The sequence below is a fragment of the Bos grunniens genome, chromosome 3 (assembly GCF_055505025.1).
Source record: "Bos grunniens cultivar Pamir isolate PY7600 chromosome 3, Bosgru_T2T1.0, whole genome shotgun sequence".
Lineage (NCBI taxonomy): Eukaryota > Metazoa > Chordata > Mammalia > Artiodactyla > Bovidae > Bos > Bos grunniens.
In genome coordinates, this window is record NC_141167.1 from 107,328,698 (window position 1) to 107,350,076 (window position 21,379).

Below are 21,379 nucleotides of genomic sequence, written 5' to 3' on the forward strand. Positions count from 1 at the left end.
AATATTGGAGTTTCAGCTTTAGCATCAGTCCTTCCAAAGAACACCCAGGACTGATCTCCTTTAGAATGGACTGGTTGGATCTCCTTGCAGCCCCAGGGACTCTCAAGAGTCTTCTCCAACACCACAGTTCAAAAGCATCAGTTCTTCAGCGCTCAGCTTTCTTCACAGTCCAACTCTCACATCCATACATGACCACTGGAAAAACCATAGCCTTGACTAGACGGACCTTTATTGGCAAAGTAATGTCTCTGCTTTTGAATGTGCTATCTAAGTTGGTCATAACTTTCCTTCCAATGAGTAAGTGTCTTTTAATTCATGGCTGCAATCACCATCTACAGTGATTTTGGAGCCCCCCAAAATAAAGTCTGACACTGTTTCCACTGTTTCCCCATCTATTTCCCATGAAGTGATGGGACCAGATGCCATGATCTTAGTTTTCTGAATGTTGAGCTTTAAGCCAACTTTTTCCACTCTCCTCTTTCACTTTCATCAAGAGGCTTTTTAGTTCCTCTTCACTTTCTGCCATAAGGGAGGACACAGCTAAAGATGTTTGAAAATTCTCTATGTTCTGTTATGCAATATCTATGCTATGGAATACTGCACAGCCTTACAAAATATTGAGTGGATCTGAGCCCACTGACACACAACAGTCTCAGAAATTGCTCAGTGCAAAAAGCAAACCTTGGACCTCCCTGGTGGTCCAGTGGTTAAGACTCTGCCCTTCCATTGCAGGGGGCACAGCTTCAGTGGATCCCTGGTTGGGGAACTAAGATCCCACAAAAGACAAGTCTCACTTATGGTGGCAGGGGAGGAAGGAGAGGGTGAGACATACTGAGTAACAAAGAAACATACATTACCATATGTAAATAGATAACCAATGGGAATTTGGTGTATGACTCAGGAAACTCAACCAGGGCTCTGTAACAGCCTAGAGGCATGGGGATGGGGAGGGAAGTGGGGGAGAAGTTCAAGAGGGAGGGGTCATACGTATACCTGTGGTGGATTCATGTTGATATTGGCAGAAACCAGCATGATACTGTAAAGCAATTATCCTTCAGTTAAAAGTGAAAAAAAAAAAAAAAAAAGTCTCGGAGACATCTATGTAATAGCAGGTCATTTATGCAAATAAGCATGTATAGGTGTATATATATATTAATCAATTACCCAATGGTTAGTGGCTTTTTCATTCAGGTCTCACGCTGTCCCACTCTGACAGGGGTTAACATGAAAGCTTCCTCACCTGTCTGGCACCGGGGGTGGGAACATTCAAGGAGGTGGGGTTCTAGTCTGTCTTTGTGATCTCCCTGGCATGGGGGCTTCAGGGTAGCCAGACTTCTTACAGTGTGGCTTACAGCTCTGGAAGTATGTGTCCTAACACAGACAGCCAAGGGGAGTCAATACTGTTTCTTATGACAAGCCTTGGTGTCAGCTCACATCACTTTTGTCACACTTTAGTGAGGCAGGCAGAGAGGCGTGCTCAGGCGGACAGAGGACAGAACCTCCGCCTGATGGGGCGTGGAGGACAGAACCCCCGCCTGATGGGGTGTGGAGGACAGAACCCCCGCCTGATGGGGTGTGGAGGACAGAACCCCCGCCTGATGGGGTGTGGAGGACAGAACCCCCGCCTGATGGGGTGTGGAGGACAGAACGCCCGCCTGATGGGGTTTGGAGGACAGAACCCCCGCCTGATGGGGTGTGGAGGACAGAACCTCCGCCTGATGGGGTGTGGAGGACAGAACCCCCGCCTGATGGGGTGTGGAGGACAGAACCCCCGCCTGATGGGGTGTGGAGGACAGAACCTCCGCCTGATGGGGTGTGTCAAGGTTTTGAAAGAGCATGTGGGATGGGAAATGTTGTCACGGCCATTTTTGGAAAATACATTCTGCCACAAAAAGTTCATATCCAGGAATGCAAATATATAGAAAGAAGATCTGGAAGAATCCATACCAAACTACCAGTAAACCTTATCTCTAGGGAAAATGGGATGCAAATATATTTTAGCTTACCTTCACGCGTATCATGCTTGTTGTTTAGTCACTAAGTCTTGTCCAACTCTCTGCGACCGCATGGACTGTAGCGCACCAGGCTCCCCTGTCCATGGGATTTCCCAGGCAAGAATACTGGAGTGGGTTGCCATTTTCTTCGCCAGGGGATCTTCCTGACCCAGCATCAAACCCGAGGCTCTGGCATCTCCTGCCCACTCCAGTATTCTTGCCTGGAGAATCTCATGGTCAGAGGAATCTGGTAGGTTACAATTCATAGGGTTGAAAAGAGTCAGACACGACTGAGTGACTGAGCATCCATGCAATACACATTATTTTATTTGTTTAAAGGAAACTAAAGAGAAGGAAAAAGTAAAACTTTGCTGTAAGCCTTTTAAAATAAAATTATTTAACAGTTTGGTATTTCTAGGGAATGCTGTATAATGCATCTGAATTTCATGAAAACACTGAATTAGATTGATTATAATATATTTAAACAAGATACAGAAATATGGTCATTATTATTATTCTCTTTATTGAGCTATAATGACATATAATATTGTATAAGTTTAAGGTGTACAGTGCAATGATTTGATAATTATGTATTGAAAAATGATTATCCAATAAGTTTAGTTAACGCCACCAACAACCTCACATAATTATCATTTGTGTGTGTGTGTTTTGTGAGAAAAAACAGACACTTTTCTCCATCTTTGCTAGGAGAAAAGTCTCCTAGCAACTCTCAGGTATAAGAATACAGTGTTGTTAAATATAGTCACCATGCTAGACATTAGATCCAAGATTTATTCCTCTTATTACTAGGTCTTTACCCTTCGACCAATATCTCCACACCTTCTATGGATAAGATTATTAATTTAACAAGTATTTATTGAGTACCTATGTGTGTTAATTGAACAGCTATTCTGAGAACATTTTTGTTCTGAGTCCATTCTGAGGGACATCTCTGGTCGTTTCATCCATTGCCTCATCCTTTTTCAATGGTTATCTGGAAAGGGAAAAGGCAGGCTTGGTATCTTTGTGTAAAAACACTTCAATATATTAGGTAAGAATAATGAAAATGTTCAGCCCACTCTTGTAGTTATCTATTGCTATATAACAAACCACCTTGAAACTTAGTGGCTTTGAGGGACTTCCCTGGTGGTCCAGTGGCTAAGAGCCTGTGCCTCAAATGCAGAGGGCCCAGGTTTGATCCCTAGTCGGGGAACTAGATCCCACATGCTCCAGCTGCTTCCATGCTGCAACAAGGATCGAAGATCTCACGTGCTACAACAAGACCCAGCAGAGCCAAATAAATAAACATTTTCAAAACAACTTAGCGGCTTGTAGAGCAAATTATGGACACCAAGGGAGGAAAGGGGGCTGCGATGAAGTGGGAGACTGAGACTGACATACACCACTGCTAAGTATAAAATAGATAACTAATGAGAACCTACTGTTTAGCACAAAGAACTCTACTCAATTTTCTGCGGTGACCTAAATGAGAAGAAAATCCAAAAAAGAGGGAATATGTGTTTATGTATAGCTGATTCACTTCTCTGTACAGTGGAAACTAATACCACATTGTAAAGCAACTATATTCCAAAAAAATTTTTTTGAAAAAAGAGGAGAGAAAGGAAAGATAAAAAGAAAATAAATACAGAAAGTCAATAAACATTTGAGCTGAGCAACCTAATAAACTGTATTAGTCAGGATTCTCCAGAGAAGCAGAACTGATGGGATGTGTGTATACAGAGACTGAGTTTCATTTGTTTCAGAACATCATGTAGAGTTTGGTCTCATTTGTATACACAATTGAAGAAGTAAACTGCTGTGTTTCCTGGAAAGGACATTTACCAGAATCTTAATTGTAATTTTCTCTGAGAGGTGAAATTTCAGGTAATTTTTGTAACATTTATTGGAGGCATATTATGTGTCAGGCATTCTTTCAAATATCTTACATGGATTAAGTTCATTCAATAATCTGAAAAAACAAAAACAAATCTTAATGGCTTAAAACTTCCTCCTCCTCCTCCTCATCACCGTCATATGGTCCTGGGCTTGACTGAGCTCAGCCCAGCAGTTCTGTCCTAGGGTCTCTCATGAGGTTGCAGACAGACAGTGGCAGGAGTGCTCCCAAAGGCCTCCTCACGCGTGTAGTTGTCAGCTAGGACCTCCTCTGGGAGCGTGAACTGGAACACGCTCGCCTGACTCCTCTGGGTCACCTCAGCTTCCTCACAACATGGCAGTGGGCTTCCATGAGCAGATGTTCCATCGAGACAGGATGCAAGGCATAGCATTTGTTATGACCTAGATTTAGACGTCACGTAGCTTCATCTTCAGTGTAGTGCTAGGCCTGCCCCTTGAAGGTAAGGGAACACAGAGGCCACCTCTCAATGGGTGGAGTGTCAATGCCATGGTAAGAAGAGCACGGGGGATGGGAGAATTTGTTATGCCCATGTTAGAAGACACAATCTGCTCAGTCATGTCTGACTCTTTGTGACCCCATGGACTGCAGCACGCCAGGCTTCCCTGTCCTTCACCATCTCCCGAAGTTTGCTCAAACTCATGTCTCTCGAGTTTATGATGCCATCCAACCATCTCATCCTCTGTCTTCCCCTTCTCCTCCTACCTTCAGTCTTTCCCAGCATCAGGGTCTTCTTCAATGAGTCAGTTCTTCGCATCAGGTGGCCAAAGTATTGGAACTTCAGCTTCAGCGTCAGTCCTTTCAATGAATATTCAGGATTGATTTCCTTTAGAATTGACTGGTTTGATCTCCTTTCACTCCAGGGACTCTCAAGAGTCTTTTCCAACACCATAGTTCAAAAGCCATATTCAGTAATTATCAAAGAAATGAAGACTAAACAATCATGCTTGAATTTCTAAAGAAACAATGGAGTCAGTTAACCCAAAGCCAAGTCCTTCCATGTCAGGCCAGACGGGCTAAGATGTGGTGCAGTGACGACTACTCCCCAAATCTCAGTAGCTTAACATAATGAGTCTCGGTGCCTGCGCCCGGCTATCTCTCCAGGTTGCCACCAACTGGTGACTCAGCTCATGACACTGGTTAGTTAGTAGGGGGAGGTTCTGCTCTATGCAGTCACTCAAGAGTGATCCAGGCTGATGAAGGCTCTAGCATCTTGTCGCGGCACTATCTGGACTGCAGATAGTGGGAAATGAGGGAAAGAAAGACCAGAGAATCACATGTGGGATTTTTATTTCCTCAACCTGGAAGTGACACATTACACGTCCACTCATGTTTCATCGGTCCAAACTGTTCTTACAGTCCTGTCTAGCTGCAAGGGGCTGGGGAATGCAGCAGAGGAGTTGAGGATTGGGGTGAGCTTGGTCCCTGTCACATCTTGTACAGCCCCCAACAAGGCCATATGCGATCCGTCCTTCCACTGTATCTCTCAGACCCTTCCTCCAGACATCCGCATGGCTCACCTCTTCACCTCCTTCAGGTCATTGCTGTGACGTCACCTCCTCAATGAAGCCTCTCTAGATCACCCTGTTGAAAATCGTAGCCCACCCCTTATTCTCTCTTCACCTGTGTTGTTCCTTATTCTACTTTTTCCAAAGTAGAATTACTTCTTTTTCTCTCTTTTCTAAAAAAAAATATCTATTTAATTTAATTTATTTATTTGAAGTGTGCTGGGTCTTATTTGCAGCATGTGGGACCTTCAATCTTGGTTGCAGCTTGCGAACCCTCAGTTATGATGTGAGATCTAGTGCCCTGACCAGGGATCAAACCTGAGCCCCCTACGTTGGGAACTTGGAGTTCTAGTCACTGGACCACCAGGGAAGTCCTTACTTCTTTTTTTTTTAACAAGTATAGCTGATTTACGTATTTTGTTAATTTCAGATGTATAGCAAATTACTCAAGTTTTATATATGTATATTCTTTTTTCAATTCTTTTCCATTATAGTTTATGACAAGCAACCGAGTATAGCTCCCTGTGCTATACAGTAAATCCTTGTTCAAAGCACTTTTTGCTTCTAACAGACCAAAATATCTGTCTTTTTTGCTACAATGTCAACACCATGAGGGCATCAATCTATGTCTGCTTTGTTTAAAGATGTCCCGAGAACCTAGGATAGTGCCTGGCACATAGACGGTACTTAATAAATATTTGCTGAAAGACTGAATTTTTAAAAATACTTGCTGTTGGCAAGGTTGTGGTAAGACTAACATTTCTATGCCCTCTTAGTGGGACTCTAAATTGGTGTGATACAGTTTTAAATAAACTTTTAATTTTGGAATAGTTTTAAATGTACAGAAAAGTTGCAGAAGCAGTACAGAGAGTTCCTGTCTATCCCTACGGTTAACCGTTTACATTGCTATGGTACATTTGTTAAAACTAAGAAACCAATATTAACATATTATTATTAACTGAACTCTAGACTTTATTCAGTTTCACCAGTTTTCCCATTAATGTCTTATTTTCTATTCCCGGATCCAGTCCAGGGTACCCACTGCATTTGGAAATCTGTATTTTTTATTTTCATTTATTTTTTTAAGTTCTTTTATTTATTTGTTTCCCTCAGGTTGAAGCACACAGGCTTAGTTGCTGGGAGGCATGTGGGGATCTGAGTTCCCCAACCAGGGTTCGAACCCGCATCCCCTGCATTGCAAGGCAGATTTTTAACCCCTGGACCACCCGGGAAGTCTTGGCAACCTGTATTTTTTAAATGTGTGTTCCTTGCAGAGGAAGGGGCCACCTATGCTGCACTGATGGTGGTAGAAAGGCAACTGAGGGGTCTCACAGTCCCGTGAAGGCAGGTTTAGGTTGACTGGCAAGTCATGCTGGGCTTCATGCTGGACCCAGGACTCCTGGCCCCAGCAAGCTGCACCAGTTTGCTCTCACGTTCCGTGTCCCCTTTCTTTGTTAACTGATACTGATTTTCTGGAAGTCGTTAGGTCACATACAAAAAGTGCCTACCCTTCAACACGGCATCTTTTTTTCTAGGAATATAGTCTGAGAACATAAATCCAGGCATAAAGATTAGGTACTAAGATGAATCAGGAGGGAATCTTTGTAAATAATAAAACATGGCACTGAAGAACTTGAGCAAGCAGGGATTGGCTGGGAGATGCTGAGGGGCACTCAGGGTTGTAAGGGGTTAGGTGACTTGTGCTGGGAAAGGTGACACACTGACCCTTCTGGGGATCTCAGTGCCAGAAACTGGGTGGCTGTCTCTTTACCGTGCTGCCAGCTGTTGACTCAGCTACCACTGGCTTCCCTTCCTGGGTGCCGCCCTCAGAATTCAAATTCTCGTGGCAGACGGGAAGAGAGTCTGTGTCTATTCTAGAACCTGGAGTCCAGTGTCCTGGTCAGTGGGAGGCAGATTCTGCAAATCATTAACCCCATCAGTCATTTGGAGGAAGGGAGGATCAATTCAGTAAAGGAAAAGATCCAGGACTTCTGTGCTAGTCCACTAGTTAAGACTCTGTGTTTCCACTGCAGGGGACACAGGTTTGATCCTTGGTGAGGTAACTAAGATACTAAAAAAAGGAAAAAAAAGACCCAGAGAGAACAATGTCAACAGAGCCCCCTACAAGGAATTTGCAACATAGCATTCTTTTATATATCAAAACTTAACCCTCTAAATGGTTATTTAATAGTGGGTAGATTAAGTAAATTAGGGTATATCCCATTTAATATGGTGATATGTTTACAGTGTTAAATGGAACAAGCAGTTAATGAAATAAGATGCATAGTGTGATTCTAATTACAAATATGATGCATCAAAATGTTACAAGTAGCTATCATTTAGTGATGGTATCATGAATTATTTTAACCTTTTTTTCTTTTTAAAAAAGATTTATGTATTTATTTTATTTTTTGTCTCTGGTGGGTCTTTGTCGTTGCTCTTTCTATAGTCGCAGCCCAGGGGCTACTCTCCAGGCGCAGTGTGCCAGCTTCTGACTGCGATGGCTTCTCTTCTGGGGAGCACAGGCTCCAGGGGCCGGCTTCAGTAGTCACGGCACGTGGGCGCAGTGGGTTCAGTAGTTGAGGTGCATGGGCTCAGTTGCTCTGTGGCATGTGGGATCCTCTCAGACCAAGGACTGAACTAGTGTCCCCTACTTTGCAAGGAGGACTCTTAACCACTGGACCACCAAGGAAGCCCCCCTTTGTTTTTTGCCTTGTAAATATTTTCTAAATTTTCCAGAAGAACTATATAAAAAAAGATTTTCATAACCCAGATAACCACGATGGTGTGATCACTCACCTAGAGCCAGACAGCCTGGAATGTGAAGTCAAGTGGGCCTTAGGAAGCATCACTATGAACAAAGCTAGTGGAGGTGATGGAATTCCAGTTGAGCTTTTTCAAATCCTAAAAGATGATGCTGTGAAAGTGCTGCATTCAATAGGCCAACAAATTTGGAAAACTCAGCAGTGGCCACAGGACTAGAAGAGGTCAGTTTTCATTCCAATCCCAAAGAAACGCAGTGCCAAAGAATGTTCAAACTACACAAATGCACTCATCTCACACGCTGGCTAAGTAATGCTCAAAATTCTGCAAGGCAGGCTTCAACAGTACGTGAACCATGAACTTCCAGTTGTTCAAGCTGGATTTAGAAAAGGCAAGGGAACCAGAGATCAAACTGCCAACACCCGTTGGATCATCAAAAAAGCAAGATAGTTCCAGAAAAACATCTTCAGTTCAGTTCAATTCAGTCGCTCAGTCATGTCCAACTCTTTGCAACCACATGAATCGCAGCACGACAAGCCTCCCTGTCCATTACCAACTCCCGGAGTTCACTCAAACTCATGTCCATCGAGTCGGTGATGCCATCCAGCCATCTCATCCTCTGTTGTCCCCTTCTCCTCCTGCCCCCAATCCCTCCCAGCATCAGAGTCTTTTCCAATGAGTCAACTCTTCTCATGAGGTGGCCAAAGTACTGGAGTTTCAGCCTCAGCATCAGTCCTTCCAATGAACACGCAATACTGATTTCTTTTAGAATGGACTGGTTGGATCTCCTTGCAGTCCAAGGGACTTTCAAGAGTCTTCTCCAACACCACAGTTCAAAAGCATCAATTCTTCGGCACTCAGCTTTCTTCACAGTCCAACGCTCACATCCATAAATGACGACTGGAAAAACCATAGTCTTGACTAGATGGACCTTTGTTGGCAAAGTAATGTCTCTGCTTTTTAATATGCTGTCTAGGTTGGTCATAACTTTCCTTCCAAGGAGTAAGTGTCTTTTAATTTCATGGCTGCATGAAATTAATCACCATCTGCAGTGATTTTGGAGCACAAACAAATAAAGTCTGACACTATTTCCACTGTTTCCCCATCTATTTCCCATGAAGTGATGGGACCGGATGCCATGATCTTAGTTTTCTGAATGTTGAGCTTTAAAGCCAACTTTCTCACTCTCCTCTTTCACTTTCATCAAGAGGCTTTTTAGTTCCTCTTCATTTTCTGCCATAAGGGTGGTGTCATCCGCATATCTGAGGTTATTGATATTTCTCCCGGCAATCTTGATTCCAGCTTGTGCTTCTTCCAGCTCAGCATTACTCATGATGTACTCTGCATAGAAGTTAAATATGTGAACCATGAACTTCCTGATGTTCAAGCTGGTTTTAGAAAAGGCAGAGGAACCAGAGATCAAATTGCCAACATCCGCTGGATCATGGAAAAAGCAAGAGAGTTCCAGAAAAACATCTATTTCTGCTTTATTGACTATGCCGAAGCCTTTGACTGTGTGGATCACAATAAACTGTGGAAAATTCTGAAAGAGATGGGAATACCAGACCACCTGATCTGCCTCTTGAGAAATTTGTATGCAGGTCAGGAAGCAACAGTTAGAACTGGATGTGGAACAACAGACTGGTTCCAAATAGGAAAAGGAGTTCGTCAAGGCTGTATATTGTCACCTTTTTTATTTAACTTCTATGCAGAGTACATCATGAGTAACGCTGAGCTGGAAGAAGCACAAGCTGGAATCAAGATTGCCAGGAGAAATATCAATAACCTCAGATATGCAGAGGACACCACCCTTATGGCAGAAAGTGAAGAGGAACTAAAAAGCCTCTTGATGAAAATGAAAGTGGAGAGTGAAAAAGTTGGCTTAAAGCTCAACATTCAGAAAACTAAGATCATGGCATCCGGTCCCATCACTTCATGGCAAATAGATGGGGAAACAGTGGAAACAGTGTTAGACTTTATTTTTCTGGGCTCCGAAATCACTACAGATGGTGACTGCAGCCATGAAATTAAAAGACGCTTATTCCTTGGAAGGAAAGTTATGACTAACCTAGATAGCATATTAAAAAGCAGAGACATTACTTTGCCAACAAAGGTCCATCTAGTCAAGGCTATGGTTTTTCCTGTGGTCATGTATGGATGTGAGAGTTGGACTGTGAAGAAGGCTGAGCGCCGAAGAATTGTTGCTTTTGAACTGTGGTGTTGGAGAAGACTCTTGAAAGTCCCTTGGACTGCAAGGAGATCCAACCAGTCCATTCTAAAGGAGATCAGCCCTGGGATCTCTTTGGAAGGAATGATGCTAAAGCTGAAACTCCAGTACTTTGGCCACCTTATGAGAAGAGTTGACTCATTGGAAAAGACCCTGATGCTGGGAGGGATTGGGGGCAGGAGGAGAAGGGGACAACAGAGGATGAGATGGCTGGATGGCATCACTGACTGGATGGACGTGAGTCTGAGTGAACTCCGGGAGTTGGTGATGGACAGGGAGGCCTGGCGTGCTGCGATTCATGGGGTTGCAAAGAGTTGGACACGACTGAGCAACTGATCTGATCTGGTCTGATCTGAAGCAGGGTGACAGCCTTGACGTACTCCTTTACCTATTTGGAACCAGTCTGTTGTTCCATGTCCAGTTCTAACTGTTGCTTCCTGACCTGCATATAGGTTTCTCAAGAGGCAGGTCAGGTAGTCTGGTATTCTCATCTCCTTCAGAGTTTTCCACAGTTTATTGTGGTCCACACAGTCAAAGGCTTTGGCATAGTCAATAAAGTAGAAATAAATATTTTTCTGGAACTCTCTTGCTTTTTTGATGATCCAGCAGTTGTTGACAATTTGATCTCTGGTTCCTCTGCCTTTTCTAAAACCAGCTTGAACATCTGGAAGTTCACGGTTCACGTACTACTGAAGCCTGGATTGGAGATTTTTGAGTATTACTTTACTAGCGTGTGAGATGAGTGCAATTATGCGGTAGTTTGAGCATTCTTTGGCATTGCCTTTCTTTGGGATTGGAATGAAAGGAGCTGACTGTGGCTCAGATCATGAGCTCCTTATTGCCAAATTCAGACTTAAATTGAAGGAAGTAGGGAAAACCACTAGACCATTCAGGTATGACCTAAATCAAATCCCTTATTCAGTGGAAGTGAGAAATAGATTTAAGGGACTAGATCTGCTAGATACAGTGCCTGATGAACTATGGATGGAGGTTCGTGACATTGTACAGGAGACAGGGATCAAGACCATCCCCATGGAAAAGAAACACAAAAAAGTAAAATGGCTGTCTTGGGAGGCCTTACGAATAGTGGAGAAAAGAAGAGAAGTGAAAAGCAAAGGAGAAAAGGAAATATATAAGCATCTGAATGCAGAGTTCCAAAGAATAGCAAGGAGAGATAAGAAAGCCTTCCTCAGCGATCAATGCAAAGAAATAGAGGAAAACAACAGAATGGGAAAGACTAGAGAAAAACATCTACTTCTGCTTTATTGACTAAAAGCCAAAGCCTTTGACTGTGTGGATCACAACAAACTATGAAAAATTCTTTAAGAGATGGGAATACCAGACTACCTTACCTGCCTCCTGAGAAATCTGTATGCAGGTCAAGAAGCAACAGTTAGAACTGGACATGGAACAAAAGACTGGTTCCAAATTGGGAAAGGAGTACGTCAAGGCTGTATATTGTCACTCTGCTTATTTAACTTCTATGCAGAGAACATCATGCGAAATGCAGGGGCTGGATGAAGCACAAGCTGGAATTAAGTTTGCTGGGAGAAACATCAATAACTTCAGATACGCACATGACACCACCCTTATGGCAGAAATGAAAGAAGAACTAAAGAACCTCTTGATGAAAGTGGAAAAGGAGAGAGAAAAAGCTGGCTTAAAACTCAACATTCAAAAAACTAAGGTCATGGCATCTGGTCCCATCACTTCATGGCAAATAAATTGGGAAACAATGGAAATAGTGAGAGACTATTTTCTTGGGCTCCAAAATACTGCAGATGGTGACTGCAGCCATGAAATTAAAAGACACTTGCTCCTTGGAAGTAAAGCTATGACCAACCTAGACAGCATATTAAAAAGCAGAGACATTACTTTGCTAACAAAGGTCCATCTAGCCAAAGCTATGGTTTTTCCAGTAGTCATGTATGGATGTGAGAGTTGGACCGTAAAGAAAACTGAGTGCGGAAGAAATGATGCACTTGAACTGTGGTGTTGGAGAAGACTCCTGAGAGTCCCTGGAGTGCAAGGAGATCAAAACAGTCAATTATAAAGGAAATCAATCCTGAATATTCATTGAAAGGACTGATGCTGAAGCTGAAGCTCCAATACTTTGGCCACCTGATGCGAAGAACTGACTCATTGAAAAAGACCCTGATGCTGGGAGGGATTGGGTGCAGGAGGAGAAGGGGAAGACAGAGGATGAGATGGTTGGATGGCATCCCGGACTCGATGGACATGAGTTTGAGTAAGCTCCGGGAGTTGGTGATGGACAGGGAAGCCTGGCGTGCTGCAGTCTATGTGGTAGCAAAGAGTCGGACACGACTGAGCAGCTGAACTGAACTGAAATTTTCTACAATGAATAAGTATTATAATATGGAAAAACCTAATTTTTAAAAATGTTCATAATCTTTGATCTAGCAATTTCTGTCCTAGTATTCTAGGGAGATATTTAGAAATATAAATAAAAATCTTTTTTTTTTTTTTAGAAAAGCACTTAACATTTAATGAATTTCCCAGCATGTGGCTTCAAGCCACCAGGACACAAGCCCCACCTACACCCTTAGTCTTCTCCTCAGCTCTTCTGCTGAAGAATTTGGCCTTCACGATGACAGGCTGCTTTGGGAGCTTTCCTTTGCCCAGAACTTTGTAGTAACCTGATCGCACCACATCAATGATAGGAGCAGCTCCTGTCTTGTTCTTGGCAGCATTTACTTGTGTCTGCTCACTAACCAAGGTCCACAATTTGTCAAGGTTGACAGTCGGGCAGAAACTCTGGTTCCTCTTTAAGTGGTAATGCCTCATACCAACTTTCCCAAAGTATCCTGGGTGATATTTGTCGAAGTTGATCCTGTGATGATGCATGCCACCAGCATTACCTCGGCCTCCGGGGTGTTTCCGGTGTTTGCCGATGCGGCCGTGGCCGTGGCTCACGTGGCCCCTAAGTTTCCGGGTCTTCCTTAGTCTGGATGGCACGTTGGCGGCCTAGACGAAAGAGCAATAAAAATCTTATATTCAAAAACATCCTGGAATGTGAAGTCAAGTGGGCCTTAGAAAGTATCACTACGAACAAAGCTAGTGGAGGTGATCACATTCCAGTGGAGCTATTTCAAATCCTGAAAGATGATGCTGTGAAAGTGCTGCACTCAATATGCCAGCAAATTTGGAAAACTCAGCAGTGGCCACAGGACTGGAAAAGGTCAATTTTCATTCCAGTCCCAAAGAAAGGCAATGCCAAAGAATGCTCAAACTACCGCACAATTGCACTCATCTCACAAGCTAGTAAAGTAACGCTCAAAATTCTCCAAGCCAGGCTTCAGCAATACGTGAACTGTGAACTGCCTGATGTTCAAGCTGGTTTTAGAAAAGGCAGAGGAACCAGAGATCAAATTGCCAACATCCTCTGGATCATGGAAAAAGCAAGAGAGTTCCAGAAAAACATCTATTTCTGCTTTATTGACTATGCCGAAGCCTTTGACTGTGTGGATCACAATAAACTGTGGAAAATTCTGAAAGAGATGGGAATACCAGACCACCTGATCTGCCTCTTGAGAAATTTGTATGCAGGTCAGGAAGCAACAGTTAGAACTGGATGTGGAACAACAGACTGGTTCCAAATAGGAAAAGGAGTTCGTCAAGGCTGTATATTGTCACCCTGTTTATTTAACTTCTATGCAGAGTACATCATGAGAAATGCTGGACTGGAAGAAGCACAAGCTGGAATCAAGATTGCCAGGAGAAATATTAATAACCTCAGATATGCAGATGACACCACCCTTATGGCAGAAAGTGAGGAGGAATTGAAGAGTCTCTTGATGAAAGTGAAAGAGGAGAGTGAGAAAGTTGGCTTAAAACTCAACATTCAGAAAACTAAGATCATGGCATCCAGTCCCATTGCTTCATGGCAGATAGATGGGGAAACAGTATCAGACTTTGTTTTTGAGGGCTCCAAAAATTACTGCAGATGGTGATTGCAGCCATGAAATTAAGAGACGCTTACTCCTTGGAAGGAAAGTTATGACCAACCTGCTGCTGCTGCTGCTGCTAAGTCACTTCAGTCATGTCCGACTCTATGCGACCCCATAGACGGCAGCCCACCAGGCTCCCCCATCCCTGGGATTCTCCAGGCAAGAACACTGGAGTGGGTTGCCATTTCCTTCTCCAATGCATGAAAGTGAAAAGTGAAAGTGAAGTCGCTCAGTCATGTCCAACTCTTAGCGACCCCATGGACCGCAGCCTACCAGGCTCCTCCGTCCATGGGATTTTCAGGCAGGAGTACTGGAGTGGGGTGCCATTGCCTTCTCCGATGACCAACCTAGATAGCATATTAAAAAGCAGAGACATTACTTTGTCCACAAAGGTCCATCTAGTCAAGGCTATGGTTTTTCCAGTCGTCATTTATGGATGTGAGAGTTGAGCTATAAAGAAAGCTGAGTGCCGAAGAATTGATGCTTTTGAACTGTGGTGTTGGAGAAGACCCTTGAGAGTCCCTTGGACTGCAAGGAGATCCAACCAGTCCATCCTAAAGGAGATCAGTCCTGGGTATTCATTGGAAGGTCTGATGTTGAAGTTGAAACTGCAGTACTTTGGCCACCTGATGCAAAGAGCTGACTCATTTGAAAAGACCCTGATGCTGGGAAAGATTGAGGGCAGGAGGAGAAGGGGACGACAGAGGATGAGATGGTTGGATGGCATCAGTGACTCAGTGCACATGGGTTTGGGTGGACTCTGGCAGTTGATCATGGACAGGGAGGCCTGGCGTTCTGTGGTTCATGGGTCGCAAAGAGTCGGACACGACTGAGTGACTGAACTGAACTCAAAAATATTCATTGCAGAATTATATGTTATTGATAATGGAAAACTAACTGATATTGTAGGAATGTTAAATACATGAACTATATGGCCTACATAATGTTTTGAAGAAATTTTAAAGAAATGGAGAATGTTTTTCATGGCTCAAAGAATATAGCAAAATCCAAAATTGCATATATAGTGTGAACTCAGCTACTCCATTCAGTCCCTCTGGTTTAATTCATCAGTGCTAATGCATTCTATGTCAGTTGACTAGAAGTATGCCCTGTAGAACAGTTCTTCTCAAACAGTCTGTAGTAAAGGGCAACTCCTTAAAATTTTCAATCTGTTATCGACTAATATTTTCATGAAATACGAAAAAACCTAGTTACTAGAAAAATGAAATGAAGAGACCTATAAAATATAATCTCAGTTTTTTATCATTAGAATCACGGGTCAAACTGCAAGCTGTGAGTTTCTAAGTGCTTGCTGTCGATTTCTGCATGTGTCCTAGTACTGACCAGGCACAGGCTGTAGCACCTAGTTGGAGCATCACTGCTCTAGAACAAGGGCCACGCCACTCCTCTGTGTTGCTCACCCCTCAGTTCTAGACGCATAGTGTGTGCTGGCCTTCTTTTCTATAAGACTAGGATAAGCTCACTGTAATAACAGCACAGAAAGATACTTCCTACTCCCCAAAGGTGGACCACTGCCACGTTTCTCATGTCTCATTCCAAATAACATATGTACCATTGACAGCTTTTTACATCAGTACACTCAGAACTAGCTCACCGTTTCTTGTTTTCCTTCTTTTAAAAAAATGTAATTATTTTTGCCTGTGCAGGATCTTCATTGCTGCACGTGGACCTTCCCTAGTTGCGGCGAGCAGGGCTACCCTCCAGTTGCAGCGTGTGGGCCAGTCCTTGCAGTGGCTTCTTTTGTCGCAGAGCAGGGGCTCTAGCACACGAGCTTCAGTGGGTGCAGCACAAGGGCTTCAGGGGTTGAGGCTCGTGGGCTCTAGGGCGTGGGCTCGGTAGTTGTGCTGCATAAACTTAGGTGCCCCCACAGCATGTGGGATCTTCCTGGACCAGGGATCAAACTGGAGTCTCCCACATTGGCAGGCAGATTCTTTACCACTGAGCCACCAGGGAAGCCTGTGTTTGACTTTCACTTAGCATGTTTCCAAGGTGCTTCCATTGTACCTTATATCAGTATTTCCTTCTGATGGCTGAATATTCCATTGTGTGGATATATCGCCTTTTGTTTATCCACTTGTTAGCTGATGAACAGTGGGATTATTTCCACTTTTTGGCTATTAAGAATCATGATGCTATAAACATTTGTATACAGATTTTTGTGCAGACATATGCTCTCAATTTTCTTGGGATTTATACCTAGGAGTGAAATTGCTGACTCATATGGTAACTCTGTGTTTAGCAAGGAACTGCCAAATTGTTTTCCGAAGTGGCTCCACTATTTTATAGCCTCCTTAGCAATACATGACTTGTAATTTCTCCACAGCCTCACCAACACTTGTTATTCCCTATTGTACTTTAGCTATCCTAGTGGGGGTGAAGTGGTATCTCATGATTTTGATTTGCAATTTTCCTAATGACTAATGATGTTGGATATCATTTTTTCTAATCATCTTGGGACTTTACAGTCTTTTTTTAATACAAAGATTTTATTTGTTTTTGGGTGTGCTGGAGCTTCGCTGTTGCACGGGGGCTCTCTCCAGGTGCGGCGAGCAGGGGCTGCTCTAGTTGCGGTGCCTGGGCCTCTCACTGCAGTGGCTTCTCTTGTCATGGAGCACAGGCTCAGTAATTGTGGTCCAGGAGCTTAGTCGCCTCAGGGCATGTGGGATCTTTCCAGACCAGGGATCGAACCCACGTTTATTGGCAGGCAGATTCTTAACCACTGGACCACCAGGGGAGCCCTGAGCATCACTTCATGTGCTTATTAGCCATCCATATATCTTCTTTGGAGAAATGGCTTTTCAAATTCTTTGCCCATTTAATTGGGCTATCTTTTTGAGTTGTGTAAGAGTTCTTTATACATTGCAGATATAAATCCTTTGTCAGATATATGATTTGAAAACATCTCCCACTTTTGTGGGTTGTTTTTTTTAATTTCCTTGAAGATGTCCTTTGAAGCACAAGAGTTTTGAATTTTGATGAAGTTCAATTTATCTACTTTTGTGGCTTGTGCTTTCAGTATCTAAAGAAGCCACTGCCAAATCCAAAGTCATGAAAATTTATATCTATGCTTCTTCTACGAGTTTTATAGTTTTCGCTTTTATATCTAGGTCTGTGATGTTTTAATTTTTGTTTATGGTGTGAGGTACAGGTCCAACTTCATTCTTTTGAATGTGGATATCCAGCGTCCCGGCACCATTTGTTGAAAAGACTACTCTTTCCCCATTGAATCGTCCTGGTACCCTGCACTTAAATATGCATCTATTTAAAATATTTATTTATTTGGCTGCACCAGGTCTTAATTGCAGCATGCAGGATCTAATTCTCTGACTAGGGATCAAACCCAGGCCTCCTGCACTGGGAGCACAGAGGCTTAGCCACTGGACCACCAGAGAGGTCCCTGCTCTTGTTATTTCTGATGTTGCAAAATTGTCCACTGAAGAGGTTGTACTGGTATCTAGTCCCACCCATTGGAACTAAGTGCCTGTATCTCAGACTGGGCACCAATAGTTAGGAAAAGAGGACCTTGAAGCGCCTCAGGGACCAACACCAGGGTGGAGTGGGGTGGGCTTGAAAGACAAGAGTGGCATGAGAGTGTGGGGTGATGGAAGCGGCAATGTTTCAGAGAAGAGAAAAGAACAGGGGAATATAAATCCGAGCAGACGGACCTGAGTTTAAAGATTTTCTTCCCCTTATAGCGGTGGAGCTTTGTGCAGTTATCTGACCCTTTGAACTGCAGTTTCATCATCTATTGAATGAAAATGGTGACTGCTTCCCTTTGTAGTTGTTGTGAGTACTGCGTGTGTGTAAATATCCCACAAGCACAGTAGCTATTGGGACTTTTCTATACCTGGTGTATGTGGCGGAGATCCTATGATTGTGGGGGAGCATCACAGTGGGATAGTGTTGGAATCATTTGGTGAATCTAAGTCTTTTAATGATGACCGATCATGTGTGGAAACTTGGATCCACTGGTACATGTCACCGTCACCCAGAGCGAGGCGGTACTTGAAGTCTTTGCTGTGGCATGTTAAGCGACGGGGGGAGGGTGTGACTGATACTGAATGTGACAGCAAGACAGATCCTGAGCGACAGAATGGAAAGGGGTGCAGGGAGACAGGCTTCACTGCGCAGACCCGTGTGTGCCTGCCCAGCAGGAGCTGCCCGGGAGTTCCGAGGGCAGGATAGGTGTCCATCTAGACTGTCCCCTTCTCCCAACTTCCTGAAACCCAGGGGGAAAAGAGTGGGGGCTTTCCTCCTGGACAGGGGATTTGGGTCAGAGTGTAGAGCCCACGATACCAAGAAGCTGTGGCTCAGGCAAAGAACCTGCTGCAAATGTGTGCAAAACGAGTGGAGTAGAGCCTGGACTGGTTTCCCCTCCTCTTGGCTTTAGTCTTCAGAGTGGCCAATAAAAATGGAATCGAAATCTAAGCATTTCTTCCTCCTTTCTGTCCCCTGGGGGAGGGAAGAGAGGAATAAACACCACATCTCATTAAGAACCAATGAGCTCAGGTAGGCAGGGTCCACAGCAGACGCCTGCAGAAAGGTGAGGGGGGCGCTGCAGGAAAGACTCCCCCGCTCACCAGGGCGGATTTATCCCAGAGCTCAGGGGCCTGCTCTGCAGGAGATGAAATAAGGCGTTAACAACAGATGCGGAGGTAACAGCTGTTTATATTAAAGTGAAATCAGAGGGGCCACAAGGACAGGAAGTTAGCTCTCAGATGCAAGAATCCTGTTGGGTGAGAGAGAAAAGGGAAAGACTGCTTTTTGTACCGTATGAGGCTGAAATAATGAGATTTTAAACACGAGGGACCCAAGGTGACTTTATATACAAGGTATAAAAGATTGGCATGAGTATTAGTTTGAATAGGGAAATGGGAACTCTTTCTCTGAGCTCAGGAAGAAAGAATAAAAACCATGATTAAGGTTGCACAGGAGAGAATAAATACCCTGGTGACCCACATGTAAAACAGACTGTAAACAAGAGAGTGAGATTTGAGGTTAATGGAGGGTCATCTGGCCCAGGCCACCGTGTGTCACAAGGCCGAGTGGGCATTAACAAGCGCTGTCCACCCGGGGGTGAGGGTCAGGGGTGGGAGGGTGGGAGGCGTCGCTGCAGCAGAGTGGCCTGGGCCTCAGCAGGACAGAACATAAGCTGCTGCTGAAGTGGGGTGGGACAGGGAGCCAGCCCTGGCTTGGGCCTGCAGAGAGAAGGGAGGCAGCAGGAATCAGGCCGCTGGGACAGTGTTTGTCGTACAGGGAGGGCAGCAGCAGACACTAGAGCAGTAGCCTTCGCAGGGCAGGTCCTGAGTTCATTCCTTCCCATCAGGCTAGAAAATCATGGGATTCTGTGGCTTATAAGCCACATGGCCAGACTGAAGCCAATTAGAGACCCTGCCTGTGGGCCAGGGAGCCAGACTCCTCCCAGCTGGGGAAAGGGCGAGACTCCTTGAGCCTTGCCTGGGCCTGAGTTCTGGGTGTCTGCAGGAAAGTGGAGCAGTGCGTTAGTGTTCAGAAAAGCATCCAGTGAGGTAAGAAGGGCTTGGGGAGCACCGCCTGCCTCAGTCACTTCCGCAAGAATTTCTTGTTGAGAAGGAAAATGAGAAGGTTGACGTTGACCTTGGCCTTGTTGAAGAGTTTCATGACAGCCACACCCTCGTACTGGAGCTGCAGGAGGTCCTAGGAGGGAGGGAAGGGGCAGGGAGGAGAGTTGGAGGGGCTCACCGTGGCCCACAGAGTCTACAAAACACTAACATCTTGGAGCCATCCACGGTCATCCAGTGGCACTGGCCGCCGAAGCGGGCGTGGAAACCCCCTTCACGGATGAGGAAACCACGACCAAGAGACAGGTGCAGTGACCTGACCAAATGTCAGCTCAAGCAGAGCCAGGGCTTGAAATCATTTAAAAGGCAAAGTAGCAGAGCGGCAAGATTTGGATTTAAAATCACTGCTTTCCTGAACACTGGCCTATGACTTAGGCCAGCTTCTTAACCTTTTAGCCTCAGAGCCTATAAAACAGGGATAATGCTGGAGAGCTTTGGAGAGGATTAAATGAGGTAATGTGTAAAGCCCCTGACATGGGATAGGGCGTCAAGTATTAATCTGCTCTGACACCGCCAGCCCACTCCACTCTCCTGTTGCTTGGCTGTGAGGTCTGTGTCAGGGCACGGGGGAGGCTTGGACTACACAGACCATCACTCTTGTCTTCAGGAACAGACAATGTAGACTGGATAGGGAACAAAGCTGATACCGTCCAAGGCCCAGGGAAGCCAGGCCAGCCTTCCGTCTTCAGGCTAGCACCTAAAGCCCGCCGGGTATCTGGAGGGCTCATGGGAGTGTCCCCTCACCTGGTAGTGGAGCTGAAACCGTTCCATGTCCACACCCAGGAACTTGGCGTTTACTTCAAACCTTCCCGCCTCCTCTCCAGGGGTGATGTCAAAGATCACATTTCTGAAACTATCAAGAATAGGATTCAAAACAGGGGCCACACCTGACTCTTCCACGCAGGGCTGCTCAACCCAGGCAGCGCCGTGCGCCACCCAGAGCCAGGCTTCCCTTGTGTTGCGCCCCCTCTCTCTTTTCCTCCTTCTGATTCTACTTCTGCTCAGCACACCTCAGCCCTTTGCTCTGGCTGTTTTCTCTTCCAGGATGCTTTCCCAGCATCCTGTGCCTTGGGGTGTCTAGAACTGTGCCAGGCCACGCCCACTGCCCTTCGCTCTCTGTCTGGAGCTGCCTGTCTTCCCCGTCGTAACAGCTCCTTCAGGGCAGGGACCACGCTTCTTCCCTCCCAGCCTGTGCCCAGCCCAGAGTTCCCCCATCCGCCTCCCAGGTTAGGGCCTGACATTCTGCCCTCCAAAGACACATACTGAGAGGTGGGAAGATCTTCAATTTCCACCAAGACACCCTTCTCCAGGAGCTGGGCAGCCGTGTAGTGGAGAGATACCTGCTTCTTCCCTTTCCCAGAACTCCTGATGAAGAAAAGGCCCAGA

At 44.8% G+C, this 21,379-nt stretch overlaps 1 protein-coding gene and 1 pseudogene across 5 annotated transcripts in view; both read right to left on the bottom strand.

The window, feature by feature from the left end:
* Positions 1-12,877: 12,877 nt before the first annotated feature.
* On the bottom strand, positions 12,878-15,920 carry LOC147376697 (large ribosomal subunit protein uL15 pseudogene; annotated as a pseudogene).
* Positions 15,921-19,041: 3,121 nt separating this feature from the next.
* Positions 19,042-21,379, bottom strand: part of IQGAP3 (IQ motif containing GTPase activating protein 3) — a 39,421-nt gene continuing 37,083 nt past the window's right edge. For all 5 annotated transcript variants that reach the window (XM_086393342.1, XM_086393340.1, XM_086393341.1 and 2 more), the window contains 3 exons: positions 21,257-21,358; positions 20,738-20,846; positions 19,042-20,069 (listed from right to left, as the gene is read on the bottom strand). In XM_086393342.1, the coding sequence (XP_086249468.1) occupies positions 19,956-20,069; positions 20,738-20,846; positions 21,257-21,358 (325 nt within the window). In that variant the 3' untranslated portion in view covers positions 19,042-19,955. The remainder of the gene's footprint in view (positions 20,070-20,737; positions 20,847-21,256; positions 21,359-21,379) is intronic.